Source organism: Emys orbicularis, chromosome 3 (assembly GCF_028017835.1).
Source record: "Emys orbicularis isolate rEmyOrb1 chromosome 3, rEmyOrb1.hap1, whole genome shotgun sequence".
Taxonomy (NCBI): Eukaryota; Metazoa; Chordata; order Testudines; family Emydidae; genus Emys; species Emys orbicularis.
Window position 1 is genome coordinate 57,287,919 of NC_088685.1, and position 19,143 is coordinate 57,307,061.

The 19,143-nt window shown below is 40.7% G+C and overlaps 1 protein-coding gene across 1 annotated transcript in view; it reads left to right on the plus strand.

The window, feature by feature from the left end:
* ADGRB3 (adhesion G protein-coupled receptor B3) overlaps positions 1-19,143 on the plus strand; it is a 624,198-nt gene that overhangs the window by 557,834 nt on the left and 47,221 nt on the right. The window contains exons 19-20 of the mRNA XM_065400780.1: positions 17,197-17,347; positions 17,941-18,010. Of these exons, the coding sequence (XP_065256852.1) occupies positions 17,197-17,347; positions 17,941-18,010 (221 nt within the window). The remainder of the gene's footprint in view (positions 1-17,196; positions 17,348-17,940; positions 18,011-19,143) is intronic.

Sequence of the window (19,143 nt, forward strand, 5' to 3'; positions counted from 1 at the left end):
GATAAAGATCTTGTAGGTATTTGTCTCTGTCTGAGGGGTTGGAGCAAATTCAGTTGTATCTTAGGGCTTGGCTGTAGACAATGGATCGTGTGATGTGTCTTGGATGGAAGCTGGAGGCATGTAGGTACGTATAGCGGTCAGTAGGTTTCCGGTATAGGGTGGTGTTTATGTGACCATAACTTATTTGCACTGTAGTGTCCAGGAAGTGGATCTCTTGTGTGGACTGGTCCAGGCTGAGGTTGATGGTGGGGTGGAAATTGTTGAAGTCCAGGTGGAATTCGTCAAGGGCCTCCTTTCCGTGGGTCCATATGATGAAGATGTCATCAATGTAGTGCAAGTAGAGGAGGGGCACTAGGGGACGAGAGCTGAGGAAGTGTTGTTCTAAGTCAGCCATAAAAATGTTGGCATACTGTGGGGCCATGCGGGTACCCATAGCAGTGCCACTGACTTGAAGGTATAAGTTGTCCCCAAATCTGAAGTGGTTATGGGTGAGGACAAAGTCACAAAGCTCAGCCACCAGGCGTGCTGCGGCCTCATCAGGGATACTGTTCCTGACAGCTTGTAGTCCATCCTCATGTGGAATATTGGTGTAAAGTACTTCTGCATCCATGGTGGCCAGGATGGTGTTTTCAGGAAGAATACCAATGCATTGTAGTTTCCTCAGGAAGTTGGTGGTGTCTCGAAGATAGCTGGGAGTGCTGGTAGCGTAGGGTCTGAGGAGAGAGTCCAAATAGCCAGATAATCCTGCTGTAAGAGTGCCAATGCCTGAGATGATGGGGCGTCCAGGGTTTCCGGGTTTATGGATCTTGGGTAGCAGATAGAATACCCCTGGTCGGGGTTCTGGGGGTGTGTCCATGTAGATTTGTTCCCGTACTGTAGCTGGGAATTTCTTGAGCAGATGGTGTAGTTTCTTTTGGTATTCCTCAGTGGGATCAGAGGATAGTGGCCTGTAGAATGTGGTCTTGGAGAGTTGCCTGGCAGCCTCCTGTTCATAATCCGACCTGTTCATTATGACTACAGCACCTCCTTTGTCAGCCCCTTTGATGATAATGTCAGAGTTGTTTCTGAGGCTGTGGATGGCATTGCGTTCCGTACGGCTCAGGTTATGGGACAAGTGATGTTGTTTGTCCACAATTTCAGCCTGTGCACGTCTGCGGAAGCACTCTATGTAGAGGTCCAGTCTGTCATTTCGACCGTCAGGAGGAGTCCACGCAGAGTTCTTCTTCTTGTAGTGTTGGTAGGAGGGTTCCTGTGAGTCAGTGCACTGTTCAGTGGTGCGTTGAAAATATTCCTTGAGTCAGAGACGACGAAAGTAGGCTTCCAGATCACTGCAGAACTGTATCGTGTTCGTGGGGCTGATGCTTACATGTCTGTTCCTCAGAGATAGACCTGGCTTTCTCCAGTAGGATTGTGTAGTCATGCTTCCTTTCCTCCCTCTTCTTGGAATAGCAGACTTTTAGAAGGGCTGCATGGCCTTCACCCTGCCAGTAAGCATGGTCAAGGGGGAGCTCCACAACCTTTCCTATTCTCCATAGCAAGCATCCTTAGGAGTGAGGCCAGGAGCCCACCTGGAGAAAGTTGTCTTGTTTTGGAGACCCAGAAGTCTCTCCAGTAGCTCTTGCTACACTTTAATCAGAATCAGGGCTTAGCAGAGAGACTACTGGGCCACATCTTAATACTTAGTGGTTTCTGTGGAGAGAATATAGTTAGTATATACTTTGGAATATAAGCCCTCTGGAGTATGAACCTGCCTTCATAGCCATCTGTAACACACCTCCTCTAGTATCAATGCTATACAAATAACTATAATGGCCCAGCTTTTCCCCAATGACTGCGTGGGGAAGGAGTGAGTTTCCTCACACTATACCCCTATTCTTGGCCTTACTTTTCTGGGGCTCAGCAACAAGGAAGATCCAAGGATAGGGGTAATTGGGGCAAGATTGAGAAAGAAAAGAGCTGGAGTAAGGGAAGTGCTGCTGTCCTCCCAGATTTCTGTACCGAAATCTAATTATGAATCCTTCCTGTGTGACCAGGTGTTGTTTAGGGCTTGAACAAGGCTCCACCACCCCTGTCTATTCTGGGCCGCTCTTTGTGTCTTCTTAAGTCCCATAAGTTCTCTCTCTTGGTGTGATGGAGGGATTCTTTCAGTCAGCCCTATTTTGCCTGGTCCTCCAGCTGCCCAGTGGCTTCATTCTTAATACATGCACCAAATATTTCCATCATCTTTTGTGGCCATTTTTAGGGATAAGGAGTTGTTGAACTCTGATGAATCTCAGCATTTGCTTTAAACTCATTCCATTTAATACCTACTATTTTCCTGAGGCATTTGCTTTCAAAGGCACTTAGACATCTGTCTGTACCTTTGGTGGCTTTTCAGCTTTCACACCCATAAGTTGAGGTGGAAATAAAATTGGAGTTGGAGATTTGCAGCTTGGTCTTTAAATTGTAGATTTTCAATGAACAAATCTTGTTTAAGCTGGTGAACGCAGCTGCTGCCTCGCCAGTTTATGACATTATTTCCTTCCAGACATCCCTGTTGGCTTGTGCATTACTACCAAGGTATGTGAATTGACTCGCCTCATGTATTTCTTTGTCTTCTGAAGTAATGTTTGAGTTGGGAGGTGCCGGGGTTATTATAACTGATTATTAAGCCTTTTTTGGTGATGCTGGACAGTCTGTCAGTCCAAAGAGAACCAGTGCTCTCTGTTTGATTCTCTGTGTGCTCATACACGCATGAATGTAGAATCTTCCTCCCCTTTGAAGTGTTGAGATTTCAACAATATCATTGGGGTAGGAAGACTAATGCAAAAGGGGGGGTTACATTTTCCCCTAGCACACTTAGACTTGAGCTCAGTCCATTTTCTTGTAATGGGTGTTCCACAGTCTATGGTCCTGTGTTAAGAATTTCCTGCCTCTAGCTTTTGAAAATTCACCCTGGATGTGAAATTGCCACATTGCCTCCATCCACATAGTTTTCTTGGACAGAGGAAGAAGGGACTGTCAGCCCACCCACCATCTCTTGAGAGCCTTGAAGAGCAATACCAGGGCCTCTAGCTAGGCTCAGAATCTCATGAGGAGCCAATATAATCCATGAGGTTCTGTTGTGAGGTGTCTGCACCTGTCTTTCCTGCCCGGCAGCCATCCCATTATCTGTTGCATGAATTGTAGCTTCAGTGTGAGCCCTACCATAAACCCCAGATAGAGAAAGGTGCACTAATGTAGGTATTGCTCTGTACCTTGTGTGCTACAGATATTGGATGGATTTCAATTTTTTTCTTTGCAATGCAAGACTCTGCTATTTTTCTGCATTAATTTTTTTCTGAAATCTGGCAATATTGTTTGCTCTAATTTCTCAGCTACTATGAACGGATGTTACCCCTGGAAGAAAGCATACTTGAACTAGAAGAAAGGGGGAACTATCTAATTCATGCAGAGCATTGCACATTTAGGTTGCTTGTTCAGACTGAGATCACGATGATACAGACTGAATTACTGTCTAATGGGGAGCTCCTCAGTAATGTATGTGAAATATGTTTGTGATTTCGGCCCTGTTGCTAGTTGATACCAGGGGTGTATTTCTGAGTTAAAATAATAGAGGAGAGAAGGGAGTACAGTCCTGTCCACGGCTAAAAGCAGAAGTAGAGATTCCCATCTTTTCCTTGGGCTGGTTAAGCAACACTCACACACCTCCTGGACTGGTGTAGCAAGAGCTCCCCCTTCCTATATCAATCTACATTAACCACTGGCTGTCCCCATCACAAAAACACCCTGACAGTTACTGCTGCCGTGTCACCTGCAGAGAAAGACAAGGATTGAACTGTACTAGACTTTTACTGCCACAGCTGGTCACGCCAGGTCAGAAACTTGCACCCAACTGTGTGTGCCGTCCATGTTCTGTGATTAGAGGGAGGACTTTGCTACCCAGTTTTATCAGTTGGTACTGTCAGAATCATTTAATTCAACATTTTAAAAGAGAAAATAACTTTAAAAGTGTGAATATGTAGGTATGAAAGAAAGAATGATTGATGTAAACATCTGTGTTCAGTCCAGGCTTAGGACACACAACATGGGGTAATAGTAGCTTCCCCATAGCCACCTCCTGTTTTACCAAAATATTGTGGATTCTCTACAGAAATGTATGTTCTGAATGAAAAACATATACAAGTTCTTAAAAAAATAAACGTTAAGGACGTTGTGTGTTCCCAGTGTGAAAAGGCTAGTGGTGACAGTGCTAATTGATATACTTGCCCCTTTTACAGGATTTAGCTGTGTTATGTACTTTTTTAAATTTTGCTCTCTTCAAGAGACCCTGCTTCACATTGCTTTCATGCTGCCCATTCTTTATGGGCCTGATCTTGCAAAAGACAAAGCATCTTCTTCAAGGTGCTGAGCTCCCTCAGTTGAAGGAAGCAGAGGGTGCTCAACACCTTGTAGGACCAGTCCCTTTGAGAAAACTTAGAGCTATATTCTTATTACATTATTTATTCTCATTCTTACATTAGCCTCCTTTATGGTGCTGTGGCACTTTGAGGCCCTTGTACACTTCTGGAGTGATGGAAAATGAAACTAAGCCCCCTAGAGTCTAATTAATGATTCATCCTGCAGTGAGGATTATGACATGTTATGCTTCAAATATACATATGGGAAAACATGAACTATGTATTCTCTATCAAGTTTTGGGAAGGGTAGACATGATAGTCCCCACTCACACACACAAATGTTTATTGGAGTATTTTAATAATATTGTATTGAACAATTTTATCAACACAGTATTGTAATCTTATACCATGGTGGATAGCCAGGCAATAAAATTGCATTGCTACTGCTTCAACATAGTTTAATCAATATTAGAAAGAGATGGAATTGTTACAGTGGGTGCTGAGACAAGGACCCTGGACAGGAAGATGGAATGTTTTCATAGGGTGGGGTTATAATCAGCACAGTCAGACTAAGTAGAAGGCAACTCTAGGCTTTGTTGTTGAACTTCTCTTTCTAGACATCTTTTTGAATGCTGTGGAGGCTCCCTAAAATTGCTGCAATTTCTACATTAGTGTCTGAGGTCAAATTTGACAATAGAGCAAATAAATGACCCCATTTAATATGAAAGAGAGGAGATTCCTCTGTGATGATAGCACGTTTTCAAAGAGAAAAATAATTTTATTTGAGACACAAAAGATACACCCAGATTAGTGTTCTCTCATATTGCATTGCTGAGCAGCAAACAGCAATATTCCCTTCCCACCCAACCTTGATTTCTCTTAGTCTCTTTCTCCTCCAGAAGGGAAATCAGGTTTGAGTGGATGCAGACATCACCCCTTCAGGAAATGAGAGTCTCACACATCAGATTACCTCAGTCCCATCAATATCCATTCTGTAACCCATTTATATTATGTTGTTTGTTCAAGGGAACTGCTTCAATTGTTTGGATTTGTCAGGGCCCAGACACTTCCATCACCTTCTCTTAGAACTTCCTAGGGAGCTCCTGCTGAACTACTCTTTAAACTGCACTCTTTTTTCCCCAGTTGCAGTGATTGCTGACTCATCGCCCTTGTGTTCAGCTCAGCTATCCCCTCACTATCAATACTGGCTCACTGCCCCCACAATGAATTTTTAAACAAAGAAGTTTACGAAGATTTAGAATTCTAGAAACACTCTTTAGTATTGGCTATTCATGACTCTAATTTGTTATTTTCTATTGTATCCCACATTCCAATCATATAATTTGTATCTATTAGCATGATAATACGTTCAAATATTTACACCTATGAATATTTGGAGAGAGCACTGGAGCCTGATGTTTCTTTATGAAATTAGCTAAAACTAATGTACAGCACACGTCCAATATGCTACCATCAAAAAGCTGTAGCTTCATTATTCAATTACGAAGCTTCAATTTTACATTTCTTCCAGCCTCTCAAGTGCACTATATTTCATTCATGCCTGCATCCTGCACAGTCCATGCTCAACATTTCTAAAACAAAACTAATTTGGAATTTTCTAAGCATAACAAAAGCATCGGAAAAATTCCTTTAAGTGCAAACCTGCCTTGCAAAGCAACTGTGTAAATGGCATTGTGGAATTCCATGTTTCATGCAGCAAAGATTTCCGGATTAATTTGCTCAGATTGCAAGTGAAAATAATTGTTTCTAACTGCCAGACCAGACAAACTCACCCTGACAGTCTGTCTAAGTTCTTTTTTTTCACATGTGTCATAACCTGGAACAAAGATTCTGCAGGCCAAATTATGCTTTCAAATTAAGCCTGTGCGGCCCCAATGTCTTCAGATTATGCCTTCAATCAGTTACACCTGTGGAATAACATTAGCCTTCAGTCATGTGGAAGAAGGTAAGAATTCTGCTTGACTTGCAGAGCCTGGATTGATTTTGCATGGCTGGCAGTTCAAAAACTAATCTTTTTTTACTTCAAAAATGAGCCGGAAATCTTTCAGACCTGATAAACATAGAAACCCACAAAGCCATTTTTGAAGAGTCACTTTCTGGGTTGGAGCCACACAGAGTAAAAACTTTAAAATGATTTCTCATGCTTGGATAATTCACACATGGTGATCTGATTTTTATGAAACCTCCCTGCAGTGTTCACCTTTGTGCTCAGATCAAGCATGAGTCATTTGAGCCCTAAAAGGTAATTTTTTTCTGAACAAAGTTATCAAGAAACTGAAAATAAAGGTGTTAATAATAAGCGTCATCTGTGGGTTAGTGATAGCATCATTGTCACAATGCAACATACACCTTTGGGTGTGTACATAGGCAGAAAGATATTTAAAAACTGGCATTCACATTCATGTTTACACCTTCAAGCTGTGGAGTTTGTTGTTTTTCTCAGTTCTCCCTAAAGGCATGCTCCTCTGTGCTGCATACATTTTGAAACATACCACACTCATGTAAGGGCAGAGTTAAAATGCTGTGTACATTGGTTTGTTCTGATAGGGTTGACATTTCCCATGTTTAAAGATTAGCATAAAAAATTAATATCAGAAGCAACAGAACAAAGTTCACTATGTGTCCTATTGAGGCCATATTTGTTTAACAGTCAAATTATTCATATAAGAGGCAGAAATTATTTATGTAACCTGGGTGGCCTTGCCATGCATACTTCAGAAATATTGGAAACAGTTGGGCCAAGGAGAGGCCATGTGCCATTCACCTCCCAGCATCAGTTCTTTGGCTATAAGGCCTGATTCAAAGCCCATTGAAGCCAATGGGAGTCTTCCTATTGACTTTAGTGGGTTGTGGGTCAGGCCCACGAACAGGTGCAGGATCCTCCTCCCTCACTTCCTGTCTGACTGTCCAGGAAATACATAGGTTCAAAAAACTAGGAAAGGAGGAGGTTTACTGTGCAGACTTACAGTTACTAGTCTGTAATCTACCTTTCTGTACCTTTCTCTTCCATTATATCGCCTGCATAGACCCTCCATAATTGGATATAAGCCAGCAGTAGCAATCCATACCAGGAGAAGAGCTGAAGAGAGTATAAACAAAGGGGGACTGTAAGACAACTTTTCCTAGCCTGGCTTTCAATTTACTGTGGACTTGGTGTCAAGAGATCAGTACTGGGTAATGCGCTACAGATCTGAGATGGAATATGGCTGGGGACTGACTGGCTAAGCAGCAGTTCTGCAGAAAAGGACCTGGGGTTTACAGTGGATGAGAATCTGGATATGAGTCAGTAGTGTGCCCTTGTTGCCAAGAAGGCCAAGGCATATAGGGCAGTATTAGTAGGAGCATTGCCAGCAGATTGAGGGAAGTGATTATTCCCCTCTATTCGGCACTGGTGAAGCCACACCTGGAGTATTGTGTCCAGTTTTGGTCGCCCCCCCCTCGCCCCCCACTACAGAAGGGATGTGGACAAATTGGAGAGAGTCCAGTAGAGAGCAACAAAAATTATTAGGGGGCTGGGGCACATGACTTACGAGGAGAGGCTGAGGGAACTGGGGTTATTTAGTCTGCAGAAGAGAAGAGTGAGGGAGGATTTGATAGAAGCCTTCAACTACCTGAGGGGGGGTTCCAAAGAGGATGGAGCTCAGCTGTTCTCAGTGGTGGCAGATGACAGAACAAGAAGCAATGGTCTCAAGTTGCAGTGGGGGAGGTCTAGGTTGGATATTAGGAAACACTGTTTCACTAGGAGGGTGGTGAAGCACTGGAAGGGTTACCTAGGGAGGTGGTGGAATCTCCATCCTTAGAGGTTTTTAAGGCCCGGCTTGACAAAGCCCTCGCAGGGATGATTTAGTTGGTGTTGGTCCTGCTTTGAGCATGGGATTGGACTAGATGACCTCCTGAGGTCTCTTCCAACCCTAATATTCTATGATTCTGTAATTCTATGATGCTGCCATGTTAGGGAGGCTGTCATAGACATAGGGGAGTGGGATTTAAAGTACTCACTGACCTGAATCCCTGCCTGCAAATAGTGGCTCTGAATATGATGAATAATCCAGTTGGACGCTCTGTAATGAGATAGGACCAAAGCAGAAATGCTTTCCAAATACAATAAAAAACCTGCCTGACTTCTGGAAAGAGCTGGTCCTATTCAAGTAATAATCGAGCAACCATCTCGCATCCAATTTATGGGGCAAAATTGTCCATTATGTTTTTTAAAGGTCTGGAGAAGAAAACTGGCAGAGAGAGGGATTAGTCTGGATTAATACCAGCAGTGGCTTTTAAGAGATATCAGTGAGGCCAAAGAACCACCATTCAGTACCAAATCATAGCTTCATCATTCATGTGGGTAACAGGGGCAACTGTAATTCAAAGAGCACTTTTAGGGTTCATCTACACTTGCAAGTGGACACCGTTACTTGCCTGTGTACTGCCAGAGTGTGTACCCACATCCACATTACCCTCTTTTGGTATGCGACGTTATCACTACCATTCCAAGGGTGGTATTCCAGAGTCCTGTGCAGAAGACATTCTGGTAACTGCCTTGCTTCGTGTTGCTGGTACTGACTTGGATGTAAATAGCATCAAGTTGCTGGGCTCTGCATGAGGGTGGGAAAGTGCAAGAAGGTCTTACTGAATTCCTTTCTCAGTGGATGTGAGTAATGGTCTTGCATGCTTCATTCACAGGGAAGTGATATGCATAAATAGCTTCCAAGTGAAATTTGCGGGATTATGAGCACTAGTTGAATCTCATCAGTGAAAGTATTATAAGTGCTCCAAGATGGATGCTCTAAGATTACGGTTTAGAGCTTGATTGGAAGTTCAAATGGACAAAAAAAGCTTCCACTGTAAAGCATAAACTTTCTTCCTGTAAAAATTTATGGGACTGCAAGGATTTTGCAGTGAGGTTTTCTGAATTCAAACTGCCAGATGAAAGGAGTGAACAAATCTGGGACAGAAGATCAGGAGTGATAGATAAAATAAGCAAAGCAAGAGCTGGGATATTAGAAAACAAGAATAATTTAGCAGACCACATTGAGTTCTGCGACTGTGCTGATATCATCCTGGTAACCCAAACATTTGACTACCCCAATGGTAATTACCAGTTGATAATACCTCAGTACCAGAATCAATAGATGACACTGAAAATGTTTGTCTCCCAGCTGGAATTGTGATACTCTCTGTGAGATGCCCTTTGTGAAAAGTGGAAGTAGGCAACCTGAAGGCTGACAGCACCAAACCAGCCTAAAGGAAGCAGAGAAAGAATTAGGGCATTCAAAGTCACCGTGAGAAATTTGATCAGTCTGTAAGAGAGTATGAAGCAGAGATCTACCAAGTTGTTTGGAGTAAGAAAATATTCAGAGTAAAGCCCCTTATCCCTCTGAAGGAAAGGAATCGGTTCTCCTACTCCCATTTCCATTAGGAAGGCACCTTCCTGCCTCAGTGCTAATGACCCCGGGCTGGCCTGGGGAATGTATGGGGCTGAAGCATGTACTGGATGGTGTAGTTGTTCCCTGCTATCCCTAGGGCCCAGCAGTCTATGGTATTGAACCACTTAAGGAGAAATTAGATTCTCAAAACAGAAATTGGGGTTGGTTTGGGGCTCTGAGCATCCATTCAAAACTGCCATTTGCTAGACAAGGAAGCAGAAGGTGTTAAATGTGTGCCTGCAATTGAACATACATGCTACTGAAGTCCTTTCAGCTCTGTAGGCTTCTGGAATCAGCCATTACATTCTCTCTGCTCGCTGGCTATTTCAACTGATCCCAAGAGCGTTGGGCCACAGTAGCAATGGCCTTGCCTTTGCATCCTTCTTACCTAATGAAATGACCTTCCTGCTCATTAAATATGGACCTGTGTGAGCAAATCCAGGATCTTTCCCTGTACATCATAGTATGCATGTCTCTACAACATGAACACCAATGCTGTCAAATGAGAGGCAGTGTTCTACATTAATATTGTCACATACTTCACTAAAATTAAGCCTTTTTACACTTCACCCTGAAAAGTGAACTGCTTGAATTTTGCATACATCTAAGTTTGTCTGTAAAATACCCAAAGAGGACAATTTTATAGCTGTTGTTTTAAAAATTAATGAGCATTGTACTTTAGCAGAATTGCCACATCACCACTACTATCTCACCCCCGCTCCCCCAAGGTCTTTAGAAATATGAGCTGATTTCTTTGCTAGAGTCACATTATAAGTACTGTAAACCAACAAAAGGAAAGAAAATAAGGTTTAAAATGCAATGGTTCTTTCAAACTTCTTTATGATGCCATTATTGTTCCTCATCCTGGAAGAGAATCCAAAAAGTCTGCAGCTTATAGTTCTCTGCAGCTTATTGTTTTCAGAACCTTAAGATATAATAGTCTCATTTTTTTAAAATACAGCCTGCCTTACACTTCCAGTACATTTTTCTTCCTTTGAAATCTTACAAAGTCATTTTTTCATTTTTAAAAAAAAGCATTTCCTGAGAGGCAAACCTTTAAATGACGGACACTCTGCCTCTGAAAGATTGTCAAAAACAGAAGGGCATGTTACTCCAGAGTTGATAGTGATGGCTAGCCATGTCTTAGTACTTTTTTTTACAGTAGTGTCTAGAGATCCTAACGGAGATTGGAGCTCCATTGTGCACATATAGTAAGAGATGATATTTGCCCTGATGAATTTATAGTTTAAATAGAAAAGGAAAAGATAGTGTTGTTATTCCCATTTTAGAGATGAGGAACTGGGTGACTTTCCAAGGTCACACAGGACGTCTGGAATTGAACATATATCTCCTGAATCCCACTCCAATGTCTTAAACACAAGGCAATATTTCCACTCTTTGTAGTTTGCTATGCCCAATGTCAAGGCTTCTTAGGAGTACAAGTCCTACTCATTTCATTTATCTCCTGAGACCTTATCCTGTGGGGCCGATCTAAATGAAGACTGAGTTAATTTTGTAATCATAAAGGACTTGCTATCACTTATGTGAGTTTCTTTGGATACAGGTGTCATTTCTACTTCCATACATTTTCCAGTGCTTCTTGCCTTTGAAGACAATTAAGTGGATTTTAGGACCATTCTATTTGTTATTAATACTATAAATTCTATTCATTTTTTTACTCTCCAATAGCTTTGGCTCTTAGACCACTTTTCAGCATCCAGGCACCTTTCTTGTTTGTTGTAGATGAAAGAAACAGGTTGACTAGAAGTAGAATAATCAAGTACCCTTGGTTCTTCCTCTTTATAGTTGTGTGGAAGTTCTGTTCACATTGCTATTCAAAAACCACTGTTGAATTAAAAATTTAAGATGCCTCAACCCCTGAGTGAAATGAGGGGGATTGCCTGGTTAGATCTAATCTTTTTGGCACACTAATAAAAGTGGATGACTCTTTCCACCATTTGTCCTTTATATATCCAAGCTGTGCTGCAGTGCTCTAAATATGATTGTGTCTCCCACAAGCAGAAAGGAGCAGAATAATTTGATACCTAATACAGGCTCCTACATTCAAAGATAAATTGTTCATTAAAAAGAGAAGATGCTGATTACTCAGATATTCAAGCTAGCTAAAAATTGAAAGATCAATTAAGGCTACTAGAGCCATAGATTCTTCCTTGGGAAGGAAAGCTTCCTGCTCCATTCCTTTGGGATTAGAGTCAGACCAGGTTTGGGGGTCTTGATATGGGTATCATACTAGTTGCCTTTTGGGGGCTGGAAAGGAATTTTTCCCTCACTGGCAGATTGACCTTCTCAGCAGCTCATGAACCTGGTTTGTAGATTTAGATTTTAAATTCATTTTGTTGCAACTTGGCATGTGCCCAGTAGAGGTAATCATTCATCAGGGTTTCTGGTTCCCCGATAGACCAGAACTGAAAATGGATTAGAGATTAAATGGATCAAAGAAGGCAGAGAATGGGGTTGTGGCTCCTAATTTCTAGTACAATGAAGAGACAACTCCTTTTCCCAAACCCCTTAACCCCCAGATGAGGGAAAGGCAATGGGATCCCAGCAACAATTCAGGGACCAAGTTCACAGAGTTGGGGGTGGGGAGAATGGTACCCCCTCAGCAGGTGGAACAGATTACAAAGGAAGGATGACCTGCACTGGATAAATTATTTCCAGATGTGTTACTTAATAAAGCTGCAACCTACTTAAACTACATTCCTGGTGCATTGTCTTTCTTCCGGTATTGTCTGGGCAATACTACCAGGATCCACAGGAAAACATTTCACTGGCAATCCTTGCTACACACCTTCAGCAAAGGGTAGCATACACTGTCTTTAGGGGACAGTTCCCTGGTGCTTGCTGATATGCAGGTGCTTGGGCCCATTTTCAAGACCCTGAATACACCCAGAAACAGCCTCTCAGATTTCAGAGCGACTGGTAATGATACTGCCCCAGCCCCTTGCACACAAGACGTGCTGGAGGCAGCATTATGGCTGCTTCCTGCACATGGGCATTGGAGTTCGAGAAGGGACTTTTCATTCACTCATCTCCATCTCCAACCCACCTGTGCTGGAGCAGCCATCGTTTGTTCAAAGTGCTTCTAAGATATTATTTGCCTATGATGCCATCTCTTAAAAAAAGAATGTTATGTAGTTATGCTGGTGGGAAGTGGGATTGTTCCTTTTTGTGTTTAGGTCTGCTGGTTCACTTTTTGTTCTAAGGATTCTAGGCATACGTTTCTCGGTATCGCTGCTTGGTGTTCCATTGATGACAGCCACTTGTGGGAATGAAAATTTGCCACTATTTAGTAGGGTCTTACTGAATTTATGTTTCTAGGATATATCCCAACATTGCTTTTTGAGGGGGAATATAATAGATTCTATAATCAGGATTCTCCAGTAGCTGTTAGGGAACATTAAGCTGATGGAGGTAATGTCTCTTGGATGATATGTGACACTAAGGTTTTTACCTCTGGGGTTCATTAAAGATCCCATGTACGACTCAGAGGAGTTAGAGATATTAATCGCTATGTCCCGCTCAAACTCCAGCGTGTGTAATTTCTAGAGTTTATAGCAAAACTTTTTTCACCTGTTTTCAGGTTTTGGGGCCAACATGATAGTTAACATTTTAATCATGAGTTCTTGCTCAAAAAGACCTAAGTTCATATTTATGTCAGAAAATTATTAACATCTATCTTTCTTTCAATACAGATCTACATTTGGTCCCAATCCTGCAGTCCATACTCAGTCAAAACTTCCATAGCGGTTATTAGTTACTTTGACTAAATAAAGAGAATACGCTTTGTCCCAATATGCATTATGTATGTGCTGTATAGTTTGTTACATGAAAAGTAATAAGCTTTGATTTTTGTGGTGGTTTTTGTTTTGTTTTTTTCGGGGTAGGTAATACTCTGTGTTACCTATGCAGTTTTTCTCTGAAAGCTTCTAACATTGACAAAAAACAGCTTTGGGGAGCAAATCTGTGCTCCATAGAACATGTCTCAGCTTTTACAAAAAGTCTGACAGGAAGGCAAATTAAAGTTTTATAATATGAATTTATAATATGTGAGCCAGCTGCTACAGGAACACAGTCATTTCTATATTTTCTGTCATTTTGTTTACTGTGCAGTTCTCTATATATTCTTTATTTTAAATAAGATTTTATATTATGGTAATACTTCCTGTCAGGCAGTTTACTACTGTCAGGGGGAAGAAATCCTATACAACACTTTCTAAAAGGTCTAATGCCCTTCTATTGGCATTTTTTAAAGGAACGCTGAAATTAAATGCATTGGCTAAGATTTTTTATCTAAGAGAAAAAGGAAAGGCTTATTTTGCATCTGTAAACAAAGGACATTGCAGATGATGTACCATTAACAACAGCTGCTGGAAGGATAGTCATAAACCAGATACTGTAGTTGTTGGCTTGTAACTATGGAATAAGAGAGGTTGGATGTAAGTGACCTGAAAAAAAAATTGAGGCCCTTGCTAAGTGAGTGACATCAGGGTTTTAGTTTTATGATATGGAACTCTGGAGCTTGCAGTCATGTTGCATAGTAATGTTATCAGATGAATACTAATTCAGGACAGTTTAAGACTTTTCTGTTGCAATACTGTCTCCAATTAACTTAGTGGACAAAATACAGGAGTGTATATTATAGAAATTAGAATTAGAATGTCAGGATTTGTAAAAACAGAGTATGTGCTTTAACACATAAAAGGTCTAAAGCACAGACATCCAGGATTCAACATGCACATTACTTTAGTTCATCATAATCTTAACACCTCAAGTATGCTTATATGGCCACGATATAATACTTGGTCTGCCTGCAAATCCATCTGTTTATCTGGCCAAGCTTTTTATTGTAATATTACCACCCAGTGTAATAATACTGTCATTGTGGCTTTACTGGGATGGATTTTATGAGCTCACATAGTTTTGGAGCAGCTAAATTTAAGAATTAATGGTAATAAATTAATATTTTGGTCACTGGCTACCCCTGGTAATCATAGGTGCTGGAACTAGGGGTGCTGTGGGTGCTGCTGCACACCCTGCCTTGAAGAGGTTTCCACCACACAGGGTTTACAGTTTGGTTCAATGGCTCTCAGCACCCGCTCTATACAAGTTGTTCCAGCACATCAGCTTATAATTGTTTCTCAAGAGATACGGAATGGTCACATTGCTTTCATGATATGCCTTTATCCTGTCTTGTATTTTGAAGTAGCGGAATAAAATAGAGTGCTTTTCCAGTGTGCAGTAATTTTATATGGACCAGATTTACAGTATCTTTTTATTGCCTGATGATATTTTCAGGTGTATATTGTGGGCCTAATTCTGCACTCACTGAACTCAGTGGGAATTTTGCCATTAGCTTATATGGAAGTAACTTCAATGCTAATTGTTTTAAACAGGCACTGAGAGCGGTTGTGTACCAATTCAGCAATGTGATTCAATCTGATTTTAGGTCAGAAGCAGTCCTGCAATATAACCTCAAAAATCAACCTCTCTTTCGCTGTCTAGGTTTTTCGTTCCACACACATCACTGTGACAGCTGAAGGCTTCCATGTTTCTCACGTGGCTGTTATGACAGTCAAAATAATTTTTTTCAATGCAGCATTGAAACTTATTTTAAAATAAAGTATATACTTGTATGCATAATTTTAAAGCTTGATTCTTATCTCATTTACCTGTGTGTAAAACAAGAATATCTCCCCTGAAGTCAGTGGAGTTACAACTAGTGGAAAACAAGTGTGAGATCAGAATTGGTCCTAGGGAATATTCAGATAAGGTAAAGCTGCAAGACTGGACTCATTAATATTAAAGTAATTCCTCTAGGGTCTCTTATATCTCACAGATATTTTCATTAAAGAAAGCTAAATATTTGTCAAAACTTTGAATTCATAATACTAAAGTAGGTATCAATTTCTTTACTGGACTCTTGAAATAGATGTAGAAATTATTTGGCAGTTTGCAGATTAAGAAATTCAACAGAACCAGGCATATGAGAGAAATATTAAAGATAAAAGTGAACCATGAACGAGCAGCAGAACTATAGTAGTAATAAGTGCAATAAATTAAAGGAATGTAATTTGTTTCAGATGAGGACTCAGGAAAATCAGTGTGATCAAAAACCAAATCAAACCACAAAACACAAAATAGGATGGGTTTAAAAAAATTGAAAAATATAAAGCAAACTAAAAAATAATCACGTGGTGTATCACTTCCCTTCTTATCTGTACTTTATATATTGCAGTGCTGATTTAGCAAAGTACTTGAGTACCTGCATAATATTAATTCTTGCGGAGCCTCCATGCTTAAGTATTGTTGAACTGGTGCCTTAGCTAGAAAGTCTTTGGGAGAGGAACTTGTCTTATTATTAGAGGTATGCTAGATAAATTAATAATAACACTAATATTAAAAAATTCTAAATCCATATCAAGCTAAGTTCTTGTGTTGCTGACATCTGTTGTTTTGGCAGGGTGTTTTGATCTTGATCTGATTAAACCATATTTTAAAAAGTAATAAAGATCTATACGGTTTATATTCTACAGTATTGGTGTGGTTTTGATGCCAGGGTATTATACATACTGCATTTAATAGTCTGAATTCTACTGTCTCTAGAATTCCATACTGAAATAAAGCAGTGAAATGATGGATTATAATTTACTTTCAAGGGAGAGTCAAATTTACTTATATGAGCCAAAATGTCAAATTTAATTAAAGGCTACAGTGACGGAGCAGAGCATGTGCTGGATGAGTTCAGAGTACTTTTCAGATGACAAATGACTGACATGCATAAAAACAATAACCAAAATAATTGCTAAGGAAACGTTGCTTAAACCTGACTAAAAAAAGTCAGGCCATGTATGCCAAGAGCTTCCCAAGGCATTACATTCTGTAAGATTTAAATGAAAAATCAAATAAAGCAGGAAGCTTTAATCTGCCCCCTGGAGTTCAGATTTATAGTCAAGATTTGTCTGCATGAGGGGAAAGAACATAAAAATGGCAATTAGGTTTGTTTGTTTGTATTTGCACATTCACTCTGTTCAGTGTAGTGAAATTGCAATGTTCAGTAACCATGTAACCTATTCACTGCAGTGGCTTTGCAATGTTCTGTGGCCAAAGTAAAGATGTAAGAAACTTTGCTCTATTCTATATTTAAATATTTTTAATTAAAACTGTCTATGTTAGTGTATTTCAGAACAGGGTTCAACCTGTTCTGTATAATCCAAAGCTCTGTGTCAAATGTGCTATAAAGATGGAGGTGTGATGTTCGGGGTAAAGGTCAAGCTGATAGAATATGACAACCCTCTGAAGGAGAAATGATTGTCCCTAAGTATTCAGCATGAGCTTTTCTTTGCTCCCTGCAGGGCATCTGCACCACGACCACCGCATTTTTACACTTCTTCTTCTTAGCTTCGTTCTGTTGGGTTTTGACAGAAGCGTGGCAGTCGTACATGGCTGTTACTGGAAAAATTAGGACACGACTCATAAGGAAACGCTTTTTGTGCCTTGGATGGGGTAAGCCCATAAAAATCATGTCGCCAGAATCATTAGAATTGAATGTTATGCATTTACACAATTGGGGGTGTTGGTATTTATTTCAATAATCCTGACAGGTTGTCGATAGCATAGTTACTAAACAGAAAATCAGGACAAGGAGATTTCCCTATTGGAAGCACCAATGTAATTTTATTCTCTTGATTTGGCTCAAGATACAGTTGATGAATATTCCAATGTTCTGGTACTTTATTATGCTGTAACATATATGCTTTTAGCGTCATTTTAGTAGCTTTTCTGCAAAATAGTGTAATGCAGACAAAAGCCCCTCACTGAAAATCCACTGAATCTCTGTGTTATTTGTTCACTTTAAGCTATTTCAAACATACTGGTAACTTAGCAACACGAAAATGATTCATACTGGGCTAAAAATCTAGCTCTTCCCTTGTGCTTGGGGAAGAAACAAACGCTGCAACAGAGCAGTGCTTTGTTAAATGATTCATTCCATATCAAATTGATCATTTTAGATGAAAGTAGTTCGCTCTCATCATTTCATACCCAATAGAACAGCGGTATTTAGCTGAGCCTTAATGACAATTGCTGTTTTTTTCCAGGTTTACCAGCATTAGTAGTGGCAATATCAATAGGCTTTACCAAGACGAAAGGATATGGAACATCTCACTAGTAAGTCAGTCTGCAGTGATAAATCATGTTTTTGATTAACAAGGCTGCCATGCCCATTAGAGATTATACTACACAGTATAAGGGCCCATTGTGTGTCCCTTCATGTGCAGGACACTGCTGAAAGCCAAATGCCCCATACAAAGAGTGAAAAGAAAATCAGAGTCCAGTATTAAACTCAGTCCTGTGCAGTGCTGAGTACGCTCAACTCCGAGTGAGCACTGAGGACATGAGCATATCTCAGGAGGCGCTCAGTCCTTTGCAGGATTAAGCCCATTGTTAGTAGCACTGTACTTATCCTGCTAAGATTATTCATGTGGGACTGGTTACTTCAGCTGCATATTTGTTTTCTGATTCCTGCTGAGATGCTTGGTACTTTTAAAATGGGAGATTATTGAAATATTGATGGAAATAATCAATTACTAATAAGGAGTAACCTTAAATGCAATGATATATGGGTGCTTGTATGCCTGACAGCTCCTCTCCAAACATCCACATGGACAAAACCAGCTTTCCAAATACTTGTGGAACTAAAAAACACGAAAGGACATGCATATGGACCAAGGGAATCAGGACCTGGATTTCAAAACATGCTTACAAAAACATGTTCCTGTTGTTTGACCAATCTGGCATCAGATCTGCTGTGGGGTACAGTCCTCTACTCTTCAGGTCTTTGGAAGCTGCCACAATTGGCCACTTCATCCCCCAGTCTGCAGACAAAGGCGGGAGATGTTTTCCGCTCAACACAGGGCATCAGGAGCTGAGGAGCTGTCCCACTCTAGAACTCATCAATGATAGGTAGTGCCTCCTCATCCTGAGCCCTGTGTAGCTAAAGCAATCCTGTAGGAATTCTGTCCTATCCCTCCTAGATTATGGTTGCTAAGATAACCTTGTGGGTTCTTTAGCTACCCTGTATTAAGGAATCTAGTAGTGCTGTTTGCCATTCCACAGTTACAAAGGTGCTGGCAGCAGGAACAAGACTTATTGCCAGCTACTCCTAGATTGTAGGGTGCCATTTCCAGAAGACCTTTTCCAGACTGAAAGAGCAATGAATGGAAACAGGGAAATTGGTCCTGGTCCCCACATGAAGATACCTACTGGTAAGAGGGAGGTCCTAGAACCAGTCTGGGGAAAAC